Here is a 16,842-nt window from a genome sequence, read left to right on the forward strand (position 1 = left end):
ATGTACATTATTAACATTGAGAGATTTTAATATACAATGTAGTTTTTAATTTGCCAACATTAAGACAAATTTTTTATCAAATTTGCATACAGTGTGATATAAAAGTGTGCATAAAGTAGCAACCTAAAGTGATAACAATGAGCTTATTTTTTAATTGGATAAATGGATTGCCTTTTGTCCAAGGAACTGATAAACAAGTCACATCTAAACAATTCTAAAGTTCTTTATTTTCTATTAATCTAACAATAAAATCACACAAAAAGCACCTTGTTAATAATAATAGTTATCAAGTTTGTCCTGAATGTTTACAGGTTTCATCATTTCTGTGAATGCATGTGGGAATAAGAATGAGCTATTTGACAAAATACAACATTAAACATGGCACCAAACACACATGACGCATATCCAAATAAACAGATCTTCTGCCATACACAACTTCAACATTTATGATCTGTTAACCTTGAAAAGTTGAGTTTACCCCAAAACAGTTATTTCATTCATTTACTCACTCTTATGTCTTCACAAACCAATAAGGAATTTGTTCACCTTTATTAGAGGTCCAAGCACCAACGGTGACGGAATCCTATTGAAGATTTTCTTCTTATTATTTATATTTCTGCCCTAATAGTGTCTGGCATTCAGAAATTAGTTCAAAAAGCATTTACCAAGTTTTCATATTGCGAACTAGTTAAAATGAAGTCAATGCGTAAAGCGGAGATTGATTCCTTTCTCATGGACATTGCTAATCCCACTCCCTTCTCTTTTGCTCATCCTTACTGTCATATTCACTGTCCTTTTTCTGTTGTAAAATGTATTTATTTATTTTCTTTTGGCTTAGTCTCTATTTCAGATGTTGCCACAGCAGAATGAACTTCCAACTATTCCGACAAATGTTTTGCGCAGCAGATGCCGTTCCAGCTACCCCACCCCTAACCCTACCAGTCACGGTGACGTCACCCACTTCATGGAGTGCATTGTGTCTCAGCTTGCATCATAAAGGCTTCATCCAAATACTATTGAAATTGTTCGTAGTGAGTTAGAGTGTATGGATGTTTCCCTGTGATGGGTTGCAGCTGGAAAGGCATTCGCTGCGTAACACATATGCTGGATAAGTTGGCGGTTCATTCCCCTGTGGAGACCCCAGATTAAAATAGGGACTAAGCCAAAAAGAAAATAAATGAATAGAAAGCTAATACATTTATAATGGTTTATGGTAGCAAAAAAATATCAGCCAAAACTTTCACTGTTGACGCCAAATATAAGCATTAAAAAGACGTGTGCATCATTCTAGAAATTGTAATCAACTTGCAGGAATTGATCACATTTTATCAAATGTATAAAGTAAACAGACTTTATACATTACTATTGCTGTGTATGAAGTAGAGGGGATGGTTAATAATGGTCTTTTCAAAACATAGCCTTTTCACCCTTCAACCTTGTGTGTTACTCCGCCCACATACAGCGACAAATAGATGACACTACAGTTCACAAATATTGCTGCTGTTGGACAACATAATGTACTTTTAAGGATTTTTTAGTCAAGAATGCAGTTTATTTATAAGGATAGAGCCTATTTTGAAATATTTATAATTTTGGCGCATCAGATTCAGTTCATTGGCGCCATCAGCCTGTCTGAGCAGAGGAAAGAAAGTGATAGTTGATGTTCTACCACAAGATGGCAATAGAGACAGATAATAATTCCTAGGGGAGAAAAACATTTTCTCGGTTTAAGTTTTAAACTAAAGCTGAACCAATCATTACAAATCAGGTAAGTGACTTTCTAAGTTGATCTCTTTTTTTATTTTGTAATGCTGAATTTATACCACAGAAACTGGTAGTGTTTGATTTGCTTTGGCTTTTTTGGGGTAATTTTTGTGATATCCTGACTGCAACAGAGAAATACTGGGAAATCTCTGTAGATTGATGGCATTTCAAGCCTGCTCATGCTGTTCATCACTTTAGACATTATGCTAGAGAATCATTTAAACACTAGTTCTAAAGTGACGTTGGTCAATTAGTAAAGGTTTTTAGAGTTCAGATGTCAGCTGCAGATGTGAATGAGTGGCAAAAGAAAGTAGTTCCTCCTACAAAAGGGTTTTGGAATCCGTGTTTGATTTTCTTTTTTAATAAACAAGATTATGGATTATAAAAGAAGGAAACAAATAAAATTTTGGAAAAATCAAGAGAAAGAAAAAAATATATAAAGATTTTGTAGTTTATAGGAATCTTCAATATTTTGCAATTATTTAAATGTCAACTTCTAACAATGTTTAATGACTAAAATATTATTTTAATAAATATATCTGTTGAATAAATGTGTTTTGTTCAAATGCTCCAAAATGTATTATCTATATTCACTGAAAGAATTATCAAAATATTGAATATATATTCTGTTTTTTCTGAACATAAGTTTTTGGTAAAGCCAATTTGAATAAAATGTGGCAGACAGGACAGAAATCAAATCTCTTCGTTTCTGTTTTGAAGATGAACAAATGTCTTGCAGGACTGAAATAAAAGTGAGTAAATGATGACATTTCGTATTTCAGGTTGAGCTTAGTCAGCTTACCCATTGCTTGCACTGGTTTGGGACATATACAGCATAAGTCAAGGCCAATACGGCGACCTGATTCATGATTAGTTTAAACAAAAGACTCACTCATTACCAATCAAAGTCTCTTAAATTTGTCATGTTCAAGAGGCATATGTGAATAATGTGAAGTCACTGTGAATCAGCCAGTGTTGGAGTCTTCCGCTGGTTTTAAGGTGTGTAGGCTGTTCCCAGGTGAGGACTTGATGACCCGGACAGCACCCCCGGAAGGGAACGTGTGCTAATGGGGCTGTATCCGGGTTCAGAGCTGCGTCTGGGGCAGAGCTGGGACAGAGGCCTTCCCTGTACGGATCTGCCAGGGGGGCGGCGCAGCACAGGGGACTTTTTAGGGGATTTGGGGAGCTTGTAGAGAAAGACATTGTAGTGGAGTGGGGGACTTGTCTCGGGGACCATTTTTGCCTCTTTGGGGAGCAGCAACTCTAAGTCGATGGTCACACCACCCTGGACATGGATACACATAAAGACACAGGCACAAGTAGACACAAGCATAACAATAAATGACGTACAACACACAGTTACACACAGATGGACACATGGTATACAAAACAAAGAAAAAGCAAAAACAGAAATAAATGAACAGAAATCAAATATATAAATGAGAAAAAACATTATTAAGTCATTTGTTACATCCCAAACAGCATTTTATATACATCCTAAATCGTGCTCAAAGTTAGAACTTAAAACGTGACCCAAATTTTTTTATCTAAAATTAGTAATCCAAAGGAGCCCGAGTTGTGAACCCAAATGGTCTGCCATTTTGGGTAAAAATTATTAAGATTAAGGATTAAATAAAACTACAAATCAATATAAAAATGCTAAAAAAAAATTATAAACATAGAAGATGTGTGAGAATGAGGGTTTAGTACAGAGATGCCTACCATCCCATCTGAGAAGAGAAAGAGAATTTTGGGAAGCGTTGGGGTTAATGCCTTTAATGCACATTGTAATTTAATGTTTCGATTAAAAGTTGTAAACGAATACAATTTTGGGTTCGTTTTTTTAACAATCATACTGTTGCTCAACATATAGAGCACAATTCAGAAGTTCTCGGTGAGCAAATCAAGGCAAAGGCATCTTGGCTAGTGTATTCGGCATTAAACTCCATCGTGTTATAAATGGAATTATGTGTGCTTTATAATAGGGCCGTTATAAAATGTAAAATAATATATTATGCAATTGTTCATATGATTAATGTTTTCCATTTATTTTGAAGTAATAATAATAACTTTGTAATACAGTTGGATGTACAGATGAAGTCAGAACTATTAGCCCCCTTTTTATTTTTCCCCCAATTTCGGTTTAATGGAGAGAAGATTATTTCAACACATTTCTAACATGATAGTTTTCATAATTCATTTCTAATAACTGATTTATTTTATCTTTGCCATGATGACAGTAAATAATATTTGAGTAAATATTTTTCAAGATACTAGTATTCAGCTTAAAGTGACATTTAAAGGCTTAACTGGGTTAATTAGACAGGGTAGGATAATTAGGCAATTTATTTTATAACAATGGTTTGTTCTGTAGACAATATATAGATTAAAGGGGCTAATAATTTAAATCTTAAAATGGTTTTTAAAAAATTTAAAACTGCTTTTATTCTAGCCGAAATAAAACATATTTTTTTATGGTTTTATGGTTTTTGGCCTTTCATAGGAAAAAGCTTGAGCATCCCTGGTTTAGAAGAAGTGTTTTAGATAGATAGGTGATTGAAAGAACAACATTGTGAAGTTTTGAAAAGAATCGTTTCTGTTTCATTCAATTATATTGGCATGTGTGCTGCTTTATATTATAAAGTAGGAATTTAAAATAAATGAATCATGAAAATGTAAATTGACAAAAAGTTGGACATGGCAATATGAATGGTGATGGACAAAGATGGAATTATGACATAGAATTATTCAAAGACTCAAGAGCATACAATCCTTACAGAAAAACAACATTCACCTTCACATGTTAAAATTAATGGTTTTGGAACATTTTGACATGAAAAATATGATAATACAAAGCTTCATGCATTTGAGATGTGATTTTAACATGAATCTTCAAGTTTTTCTGTATAGGTACAGACTTAGAAGTATGTATGTTTTCCTGAAAAATGTACATTATGATATAGTATAAGTATCCATTTTGGACAAAGCAGTTGTTTTGAGAATATTGCTGTAAATCAAGCAAATTATCAGTTGAGGCTAAACTGGCACAAACAAAAGCCACTGAAAAGACTTGTGCATGATTCTAGAGCTTGTAATCAGCTTGCAGGACAGAGGGATTTACTTTACTTTTGCCCTGTATGATGTTAAGGGAATGGTTAATCTTTTTGAAACCCTTTTTAATACCTTCATTTGTGACTCATTTTCAATGGTCAAATTTAGCAAACTGAGGGCCAGCTTGTTTTTATTTAGTATGCTCATAACTGCTATGCAGACATCTGGCATTAGTCACCAAATTAAATCAGATCTTGTATCAAATACTCCAACATTGGAGCTCAGTTTCTGCCCTTTAAATAAACTCTGAAGCAAAAGCAGCTTTTCAAACGCTCACTTTCACTAAGCAGTTTTTAAATCTTAATTTATGTTTGGATATATGTTATAATATAAATATACAATGGGGTAAATAAGTATTCAACACGTCACCATTTTTCTCAGAAAACATATTTCTAAAGGTGATGTTGACTTGACATTTTCACTAGATGTTGGTAACAATCAACGAAAGCCATATTTGCTGTGGGATAATTGGAAGGTAATAGGAGTGTTAGGGGTAACAGGCCTGAATATAGTGGACATCATTTTTAATACAACAAGTTATCAGAGTTGATCAAAGTGGAAGAAACTGGAAAATTAAAGACTAGAACAAGAAGTGTGCAAATTGTTAGGAGAAAAAAAAGTACAATTGGGGTATTTGGTTATCTGTGGATATACTGCACATATTTTGTGTTCAGCAGAAACCTGTTTAAACTGAACACAAAATATGTGCAGTTGAGAAAAGTCTTATTTTTTTATTTTATTTTTTTGGTGCAGAAAATTAATATAAAAAATGGACTTATGTCTGGGGTGTGGCCAATGGAGGACTGGAGAATAATTGACAAGTGACGAAATCCACTAAACTCCACCTGTTAATATCAGCTGCAAATATAAGTTAAAGTGAGGAAATGAAAATTGTTGCGCAAATCCTGAATGTAACTTTTGCATTACATTAAGGATAACAGAATTCTGTAAATCAAATAATTTATTTATATTTAATAAATTGTTACGATTTTTGACTTTGAAAAAAACCTCTTCTGACCTTTTTTATTGAACAAGCATGAAATTGATTGAATATTCCAAAAATGCAATGAAAACAATTTTAATTAGTTTACAATCTAAGCTATGTGTAATAAAATGAAATGACACAAGAATTTTTTTTTTGAAAAAAGTATTAAACACATTAAAGGTGCAGTAGATGATCTGCCAAAATGCTAACAGCTTAGCATATTATCTTTGGACGGCGGGGAGGTACTGTGATTCAAAGCCACACCCCCTGAAATCACGAGTGCGAGCACGGCGTCACAACAGCAGACAGACAACCCACTAGTTCATGTCATTCGCCAGTTAGTTAGTGCCAGCGGCGTGCAGGAATTACATTTATTACTTAGCCACACTTACATGCTATTGCAGAGCGAATATTCAGAGTAGCATGGTAAACAGTATAGGAAGGCTGTCATTGTTCAAAAATGACCCAATGTGAATATAAAAGCAACTTCAGCTCAATAAAGCAGGTTAGGCGGAAAAGCGCTATTTACTGATGTTTTGCGCAGAAGTCCGAATCTACATTTGCTTACAGACAGTCTGAGCTGCTTATCGGAATTATGGGAGATGTCGGTTCGACTCTATTTAATTGGATGAACATTTTTTAGTTTTATCCCTTAACCAGATTTTGAAAATACATATAAACACATTTAAATCATTTACTGTAATCGTTACTATTGGACTGTGAAGAAACTTTCAACCAGCTCAACAAAAAATGTTTCTAAAGACAATCACCTACTGCACCTTTAAGAAAGGACAGTGTAGAAAGGCAGTTAAAGCAGCTGAAATCTCTCAGTAGTTATTCAGCAACCCTTTATATAAAGTATTAAATACATTTCAGTAGTTCAGTGCATTATCCTTGTGTCATTACATTGTTATTACATATAATAACATAATAATGTATAATTTTTTTGTTCTGTTATATTTTTATGTTTGTAATGTTTGGGTTTTTACCAAAATCTGGTTCAATTCCATGTCAACAGGTCCTTTACAATATTTTTTCCCAGAAAAAAAAAAACATGTTAAATACTTTTTTCCGCACTGTATGTACTATTGAGTCATTACATTATGACCACCCAAGCCTAGACCAAGTTGCATGGCTTGCAATTGAATTGTGTCTTTGGTGCAGTTCACAGATCAGTATGTATACTGCCTCAAGACAAGCAGAAAAGTGTTTGATGCCAGATTGGGAAAATCTTCTCATTTATCGGAGTTTGATAAAAGATTATGATGTCACAACACCTCGAATCTTCAGTCTCAGAAATGCTGCACTGTAAAGAGTATACATCAAAAGTAGTACACAGATAGCCAAAAGATGAATCACTGTCTAGCCATGTGTCATCCACAGCTCTCTGATGGGAAAGGAAAGCAAAAGCTGTTATGTGTTGTTCACAGTTACTGCATGACAACAGTGCAACAAATCACCAGCAGCTACAACAGTAGTGACCAGGATTATGTCACATCACACAGTTTATCACAGCCTTTTGTGTGTGAGCAATGATATGGTAACTGTACACAAATTGCTCTCAACCAAGATTTTTGAGTTTGGACAGTGAATGTTTGAAAGAAAGTCACCTGGTGTGATAAAAAAAAAAAGATTCCTGGTACATAAAGTTGACCGCCAAGGACAGAAAATCAATTTCCAACAAAGGCTTTGGCACTTTTTGCCAGGGATATTGGTGTTATGTTGTGGGCAATGTTTTGTTAAGGCACAATAGGTTCCGTTATCCCATTAGCACAATCCCTGTTTTCAGGTCTCTGATCATTGCTGCTGACCCATTCATCGCCATCATGGTAATATTATGTCTTGGCATCCAAATTCACCTGACTTGATATCGATCAAACATTTTTGGTTTAACCTGGAAAAGTACGTTTGTCCTACATCACTGCCATCCCACAATTTTTAGGATCCAAAGGACCTGATGTTGAGGTTATAAGTTCTTTCCCACTTTATGTTACAGCATGGGTTTGTTTAGTGTGGCTCAATTTTGTTTTTTTAAACTGTGTTATACTTGCTACTTTTTAATCCTTTTTCAAATGAGCTCCCCCAACTAGAGCTGGGGTGACCTTGAATGAAATAGATTTTCAGGAAATCACGGCAGTAAATTGCACACAACTATAGCAATAATCCCACCCACTTTAAGAAACATTTAATTGCAGTAAAAATGCAAACAGAGCTGAGCAAAACTGAACTGAAGTGAGTATCTTTAATGTGTTTTTATTGTTTACTGTACTGCAAAGTGAAAGCACGGCTAATGCTATCACATAATTTACAAAGGAGACCTGCTGCATCAAACATAACCCGGTCTACAGCTTATTAAGTGGGTGGTCATAATGTCATTGGTGTGTGTGTGTGTGTGTGTGTGTGTACATAAACAAACAAAATAAAATATAAAATATACTTTTGAAAAAATTATGTAAGATAAATTAAATAATTCCATACAGTGACATTTTATAATTTAGTCATAAATTAGCCTTTTCTATTTGCCAAATACCAAACATTGCTCAGCAAATGATAAAATGTCATGGGAATTATTTTTGTTTTTGTCAAAAATATACTAAACCCAACATGTCATCCTTTAGTCTTATAATAAAGTATTGATATGAGGGTTAAATGTACCTGAGGAACGCTAAAGCCATGCACAGGAGCCAAGCAAAAGAGTGAGGAGGAGCAGTAAATGTGAAAAGCAGTCAAAATGGGAGCAGTGGAGTTCAGGAATACACTGGCACTTCGTTGTGTAATTGTACAATTTGTTTTTATTCCAAACAAACTGGCTTTATTTATTCTCATTTCTCAATTTTCACAAAAAAAAAAAAACATTGCAAAGTACAAAAAAAATCAGTACATCAAAATAATCCGAATCAGTTAGTTTCAAGACACATTGCGCATCGAAACAGTATCATACTGCATGTAAATACCAATCCAAGCAGTATTTGTAAGTATATATTCAGACCTACTCACTGAAGAAGTCAAGAAACATCTACAAATGTCAATTTTATAACACTGTCTAGCTATATAATTTCCCACAGACAGTTTCTTTATTACGAAAGACCACCAATGCATGCTGACTAGAGTAAGGCAGGACAGACAGGAGTTCAGATAGTGAAGGTGTCACAGCGGTGAGGACTGAAGGTCAAAGGTTAAAAACCTGATGGCTAAACCTTTGCTTTGAGGGGTGTAGAGTGTCATAGTGTAGCGTGACGTAGCATAACAAAGCTTGACATAACACAGTGCAGCATGACATCAGCGGTGACAGCAAGCAAGGACAAGGTGAATGTCTGGCAATTGGAAATCCACCATATGGTGACAGCACACAAACATACGCTAGCATGCTAGTTCAGGGTTTCCTTTGTGTATTTTGAGGCTGAAAGAGTGCCATGTCAATTATTAATCCACTAATTAAGCCAATTTAGTAACTTTGAGTGTGTCAGTCACAGCACCAGTGTGTGGCAATGAAGTGTTACTACACGTTGTTCACATTGTTCTGCGGTGAGTTTACCTCCTCTGCATTGTCCTCTGTGGCAGGCTTGTCGTTTTCCAGTTTTGGCGTGACTGAGTTCTGGTTGTTCAAAGACTCGTCCTCTTTAGGGGGACATTTGCATGGCTCTTCTTTGCTTGTGTCATCCTGTGGAGTAACATACATACACGAGATTATTGAAAGTACAGACAATTCTGAAGTCTATTATAGCTGCAGATGGACAAAAGTAACACATTGTTTTTCACTTCACTACTGTGTTTATGTGCATTTTACAAGTACTGTAAATCATTTGAGTATTTTTATTTTAATGATCACTACATTAAAAAGCCAAATATATATATATATATATATATATCATTCTTGGTTATATTGAACTGGAAAAAGTCATTATCCACTCAGAAGTGTGATGAGGTCTCCAATTTAAGAACGATCTTCAGTTTATGAAATGCATGTTTCAACAAAAAGTACCTCACATTAAAAAGTACATACAAAGATGTGCTTGAAAAGAAAGTAGTACCTACTATATAGTATAATACAGTAATATAGTAGTACTTAACCATAGATATATACACTAGATATCGCATACGGACCCTGAGCATGCGTCAACACCGCCGCCACATTTGTACAGTGCTCCCAGGACAAATGTCATTCAGCCGCATTAGTCAAGACTAAAGCCAATCTCAAGATGCTGGACTTTTGGGCTGTGTACAGGTGTAGTAACGAGCGAACCAAGAAAACAAAGCATAAAGTTATTAAATTTCATAGGTATGTAAGGTCCACCCAATTGGCCCAATGAAGGTGTCCACTGGTGGACGAAGGTTCACTGCGTATTTCCAGTGCACAATGTTGTTTCAGTTTAACTTTAACTCATATCTGACTCCAATTTTAATAGGGGGTGGTTTAGAATATTCAGTCAGATCCCTAAAATACAGTTAGTGGGCCCAATGCTCCATGTCAACTGGACTTCAGTCCGTCTACTGACCTGACGCAGGAAGTGCAGAAACAAGGATACAGTGTAATCTACTAAAATGAATAATTACAGAGTAAGCAGAATGTGTTCAAACAAAAACAATTTAACAATCAGGGAAATATGTATTATGCCAATTATTCAGTCAATTCATAAACAATCAATACAAAACATTAAATTCTCAAAGATAGATCTACAATCAAAAAATGCATACCTGACTTCAAAGTATACATAGTAAAGCATGACAGCTCCACACTACGGGTTGATCTGGTTACAGAAACACCCTGACACTTTCCTTTAAATAGTCAAACTAGGAATATCATTCAAGGAGGGATATGTGTGGAACAACAAAATGCGTTTGCATTTAGTTGCAAGTAAGATCTGAAGAGCTTCTGCCTATAGGGAACAAATGGTAATTTGAATAGAAGCCCCCTAGATAAAGGCACACCCTTAGCAGTGGTTTAAAAGATACCTGAAGTTATATATCTATTATTTTGATTATGCCTATTTCTGAGGGAATGAGATTGTTGTACCAATCACACTGAGACATTTCAAATGACATCTAACATGATAGATAAAGTCACTTGGATTGATATAGAACATTCATATTTTGAGATGACCATTCTGTGTGACATGAAGAGGAAGGTGAGTAAACAGGGGGTTGTGGGAGATGATTTAAATGTAAATGAAGGATAGGAGAGGAGTGAACTTTCCCACATTTCCACCTGGTGGGGTGTGGAGCCAGCCCAAGCTTGTACTGTCAAAGATATCAAAGTATCTGGTATCTCAAATCAGGTTCGATTTCGTTTTATAAGTTTTTGTATGTTATAAACTTTTGTGCTAAACAAGCAACACTACTGATGATAATACAGTCACTTACTGGACTGACCATAAGACAAAGTAGCACCAACTTGCACTAAATTCTAAGCTTATGTTAAAGATTGTTGAATAAACTTAGCAAACAATGTAAAGGAAATATGTCAACAAGACGCTGCGGTGCCAAAACCTTCTATTATTGACGGCTAAGAGTTTTGAAATAACTTATAAGGGTGCTTGATAACAAAGTGCCTGTGTTTCGATGTGCATACTGTCCACCTTAAATTAGTGGATAATACAAATGTTATATATACAAATGTTTGCATACTGACCACTGGAAAAACTCCCTATCGTAGATATATGTATACATTTTTACATATGTATGGCTTCAGATGGCCAGTCCTCCGCTACACCTTGAGCCCACATTCATTTCAAAGGTGTGCAACCCTGTACTAAAATGGTGGCTCTATTGACGCATTTCTTCCAATAGACAACAACAATCTTTGTTGAGAAAAGGTAAATTTGGTCGTTTTGACTGTAAGTTATTAAATTTGGCAACAGTGTATTGAGTTTTTTTTATATTTATTATTATTAGTATTAGTGTTAAGCATCTTTCCAAAATACAAAGGTGTTAATTCTAAAGATGTCATTTACTTGAAATTTTGTTGTTAGTAACAGCCTGAGAAATCCATATATGCTAAGAAAACAAATCTAATGAGTTTACAAATATAATTGCATAACTTCATAAGAAAATGAAATGATGCGGGGGAAAAGTATTGAATACAAGAAGAAAGGCAATGAAAGCTCAGACAGCAACAGAAATCTCTCAGAAGTTATTCAGCAACCCTTTGCCCTTGGTCAGTGTAAATTAGTTTTAAGCCTAGTTCACACTACAGGATTTTAAACATCAGCAGATCACTAGCCGCGTTTCCACTATCGCGCCTAAAGCGAGCGAGCCAGGGCGAGCCAAGGCCAGTGGCGTTTCCACTGTCACTTCCGGGGCCTAATCGGGCCAAAGCGGGGCTTTCTCGGGGCCAACGGCCAGCCTTTTTCGGCCCGCCGAATACCTTGGGCCAAGGAGGGCCAGCCGGGGTTTGGGGCGGAGTGAAAGGAGAGGCGGAAAGAAAAGGGAAAGAAAACATCTGGAACAAATTATAGGCTGGGGTCTTTTTTGGATATGATCGCCCTTAAGTTTCTCTTTTAAATGTAAGGCTGTTGCATAAAATGATCTTTCTTTGCTGCATCTTTGATGTTTCAATAACGCATAATAATCTTTACACCATATTAAAGACACAGCAGACAGTAAAGGTTTTCAAGAGGTTTTGTCAAGTTTAATACTGTGTGTTTTTGCGCGTTTAGATGCCTGTGTGTGTGAGACCGAAAAAAAGAGCGCTCCATTCATAGCTCTGTTGATGCCGCGAGCGGCTTTTTTCTTTTCTTTTTATTGTTTTAATTTATTTTGGAGATAATACACTATATGAATACAACAGTAGGACATTAAACTTTACAAATTTCATGTCCACTTTTGTAGGCTCAAAACAACAGTGTCATATCTAGATAAAATAGCCCTATATTGAAATAATTTAAAGAATTACAAATATTAGATAGGCCTATAATAAAATCACATTAAATAAATAAACCAATATAAAACTAACAAAAGCTATAGCTATAACAATTAGGTACTATATCAAACTGTTTCAAATTTATATTAAACTTTTATTTTTCAAAAGCCTCTTTGAAAAAAAGATTTTAGATATTTTCTAAAATAATAAAAATAAATAAACACCGGAAAATGTTTTAAATATTATTTATAAAGTATTTGGATACGATGAAATTAATCAAATCATGCAAACAGAGCATTTTCGGGGTGAGTGAACGCAGAAATAGGCGACCTTTTTTTCTGTCTGCAGCCGCGCAGCACTTTTTTGACGGGGAAAACTGCAAGTTCAAAATGTGTTCTGTGTCCTCAAACAAGTGTGTATGTTTTTATATGACGTGGTAAAATTAAAAAAGGAAATTTTAAATACATAAAGAGCTTTATTAGTGCATAGCTGCTGAGCGCAACGAAATATAGGCTATATTTTATTACGTGCTGCTCTTATGTGCTGAAACACTGAACACTTTCCTTTACTTAAGATATAATAAGCAACATCTTTAAATAAATGGAATCACCTATTAAGTGTCATAAAGCCTATAGGGGGAAAAAAAATCATGTTTCAGTTCTCTCCGGAGCATTTGGGATGAATGTTGGACAGATTCTGTCTAGAGGATGTTATAAAAAAACATTTTATATCGAGTTATTAACGGAGAATTTTATATATGTGGTGTTATATTATGGATGTGTGCGCTCCCTGCGCTCCGGGTCCCTCCGTTGGTGGCAAGACCACTGGATTTCGATGCCAGTCGGTCGGCGAGTAAATGAATATGATGAATGAAAATACACAGGCATGTGCGTATAGACATGCGTTGTACTGCTGTACAGTAACGTGTCATTTGTTTGTTTTGGTTGTCCTAATTTTAATAGTTTTGTGATGATGTGATGGTGTGCTTTATCTGCATGATTCTCGCTGAAGTGGGCGGTTTGAGTGACGTTCGATTCGGGGGATGTTCTGGGGGCGGGGTTTGCGTGACGCGCTGCGAGCTACTAGCCCCACAGTGGAAACGTGACATGATTTCGGCCACACTGCTCAACCTCCCGGGCGATTGGCCCGGCCTGGCCCGATATAAGCCCTGGCTCGCACTGGCCTGATAGTGGAAATGCGGCTACTGTGCCGTTCACACTACATGACTTGACTTTGTGTCTTTTAATCTCTGTGGTGTTCACACTACGCAACACTCCGTGAACGATCCACAAGAGGGGGGTCACACACTACATGATCTGACAACAACTCAATCCCCATCAGCTCATTCAAGCTACCAAACCACAGCCAATGAAAATTTGAGGGAGGAGTCGTCAGAAAAAGCTGAACACTATTGGCTGCTTATGTGCTGATGACATCACTGACAGCGTTTCAAGCTTTGGAGAAAGCATTTAAAAACATCTTCAAATCAGCTGATTTATCAGCGGATTAATCACTCATCTGCAGGTTCGAGTGGATAGATACACAGGGAGTTTTTAATTTTTGTAATTTTATAACTCTTTGAAATAAAACTAACATATTTATAACACCCTGCCGTTTTCTAACTATCAGTGTATTTCTTTCTGACATTGTTATTTTTTTTATTACAAAACAGTAAAGAACTGAGCATTTCTGCCTTAAATTACCATATTGGTCAAAATGCCTGCATGCATGTCTGATACTTTTCGCTGCGACTTTAAATGTGTGTGCATTTTCTTGCCTGGCAACTTCCTGCTAACATAAACAAAACTTTCTGATGGCAAAAACATCAATCTACTTCAGATATCTTTCAAAACAGCATATTCTGTGCTGTTAAATAGCTCCTGTTTGAAAGTGAAAATGAAAGCCAAGACCTTTAAGTGTTTTAGTATCTTAACTACATATTTATAGGCTGTATTACCAAAAAAAATATTATATTTTTAGGGTAATGGTGTCATTAAGTATGATGCCAAACATTCAAAGCTTAATTTTAATATCTCAATAATAGCTTTGAATGTAAATATGTTTTTATTTATATGTTTATATAAATATGCGTTTTATATGAGAACGGTCAGAATGAGCAGTATGGTAATTCTAATAGTTACAGAATTCTGGTTCCACTGTTAATATAGCCTACTCTCGTGTCTGTGTTAACACAGAATGAAGCGAGTGCACCGATGCCCATTCTGACCAATCACAGATGTTTCTGCTTAGCTCCTGAACACACAGGCATTCAGCTCATGCTGATATGCTCTCTCATTGGCTGCAGCTCGTCACTACATCTGACCAGACGTGGGGTTGAGTCGGCCGACTGCTCTGGAATATTTAGCATGCTGAATGTTGGATTTCCGCCTGCGAGGTGTCGGCGACGCGTCAGCGAGCCTCGTTGATGCGTTGTTCAGTAGTTCACACATAAAGAGCGGCGAGCGCCGTGCACCCGCAGATTTCTTCCCGATCACAGCCCGATCTGTCGGCGAGCTCGTTAACTTCCAAATCGGGCTCAAATCAGGCTTAAAATCCTCTAGTGTGAACTAGGCATTAGCTGCTTTAGTCCAACATCTACATTGGCAAGATGATGAAGGTGAAACCAGGGTGGACATTTCAGTCAGACAATGATCCAAAACACAGCCAAGAAAACTCTCAAATGGTTTCAGAGAAAGGAAATCAAGCTGTAGAATGGCCCATCCAATCCCCTGATTTGAATCCAATAAAAAATAAAAATAAAGATCTGATTTTAAGACAAGACTCAAAGAACCATTAAGATTTTTACACTCTGTTAAAGTCTGTGAAAATAAATTGCAGACTTTAACAATGCATTTCCTATATGAGAGGTGTCTTTAAGCTGCCATCACTTAAAAAGCCTTTTATTTAAAGTATGCTTCAGTAGTTCAGTACTTTCTCCTTTTGTCATTGTCATTGTTATCACACATAACTAATCAATTTTACAGATTTTTTTGTTTTGTTTTATATTTATTTGTATTGTTTAGGCTTTTACCAAAATTCGGTTCAATTCATTGTCAACAGCTCCATTACAAATATTATTTCCAGGAAAAAAACATGACATGTTAAATACTTATTTTCCCCGCTGTATGTGTCAAAATAAAATTTGCCACTAAAATATTTCCATTTGCTGAAACAGATAAATTGTGGCCAAATTAAGGCTTGAAATCTCTCCAGAGTGGATGAAAACATTTTTAACATCGCACAAGAGTTAAGACCAATTGTGACATAAAAATGAAAAAAATTATAATAAATGCCAATTACTGAATGATTAATCAAGTCAGTGATTGAAAAGTCAGTGAGTACAGTATATTATTTAGACACCCAGTTATGATTTATGAGTAAGTTAGTTAAGTTACATAGTTAGTTAGCTAAACTGAGAGAACTGAAATTAGATATAAAATAGAAACTGACATGTGAAATAAGAAATAGAAATTGTGTGACTTTGTGTGATTATGTAAATTGATTCATAGTTATTAGAACTTTGACTTTTCATGACAAAATGACCTAATATAAAATGTTAAAATGTCAATTTATGATATCTTGGGGATCACTCGAAACTCAAATACTTGACGGATCACCACATAAATATTAGTATAATAGTATAAACAAAACTGTCTGGAGTTCATTAAACAGATATGAATTCAGCTTTTACTTAAACTAAATTAAACAAAGCATGAACTGCTAAATAAAATACACCAGCAGGAATTTCAAAGAATATCTGCAGTTTCAACTATTTTGCACGAGATATTATCTACAAATAAAAACATAGTGGTTACATGTAAATTGAAAGATATTCGAGCAAGGAGTTTTAAATCCAACATTTACAGCTATAAATGTGTTTGAATACAAATAGCAAGTATTAAAACATTTGTGTTGACTGAAATAAAGCTTTTTGTTAATTCTCTACCTGTGATCTCCTTTTCTGAAACCAGAAAGGCAGTGAATGTACTGCACATGGAGAGGGAAGAAAAGAAGACTTTACACATGCTGCTGAAATCAGACATAACATGTAAATGGGCAATAAAATTTTAATTCAGCTCCATTTAATTTTGACAATTTATTTTTGTCTTATCGTTCTAACACT

General features: G+C 35.5%; 1 protein-coding gene across 14 annotated transcripts in view; it reads right to left on the minus strand.

The window, feature by feature from the left end:
* Positions 1-205: 205 nt before the first annotated feature.
* Positions 206-16,842, minus strand: part of cspg5b (chondroitin sulfate proteoglycan 5b) — a 59,661-nt gene continuing 43,024 nt past the window's right edge. For 6 of the 14 annotated variants that reach the window (XM_087294588.2, XM_087294587.2, XM_087294584.2 and 3 more), the window contains 2 exons: positions 9,396-9,521; positions 206-3,049 (listed from right to left, as the gene is read on the minus strand). In XM_087294588.2, coding sequence (XP_087150714.2) covers positions 2,759-3,049; positions 9,396-9,521 — 417 coding nt within the window. In that variant the 3' untranslated portion in view covers positions 206-2,758. 14 annotated transcript variants of the gene reach the window in all.

This window comes from Danio rerio, chromosome 19 (genome assembly GCF_052040795.2).
Source record: "Danio rerio strain M-AB ecotype USA chromosome 19, GRCz13ab, whole genome shotgun sequence".
NCBI lineage: Eukaryota > Metazoa > Chordata > Actinopteri > Cypriniformes > Danionidae > Danio > Danio rerio.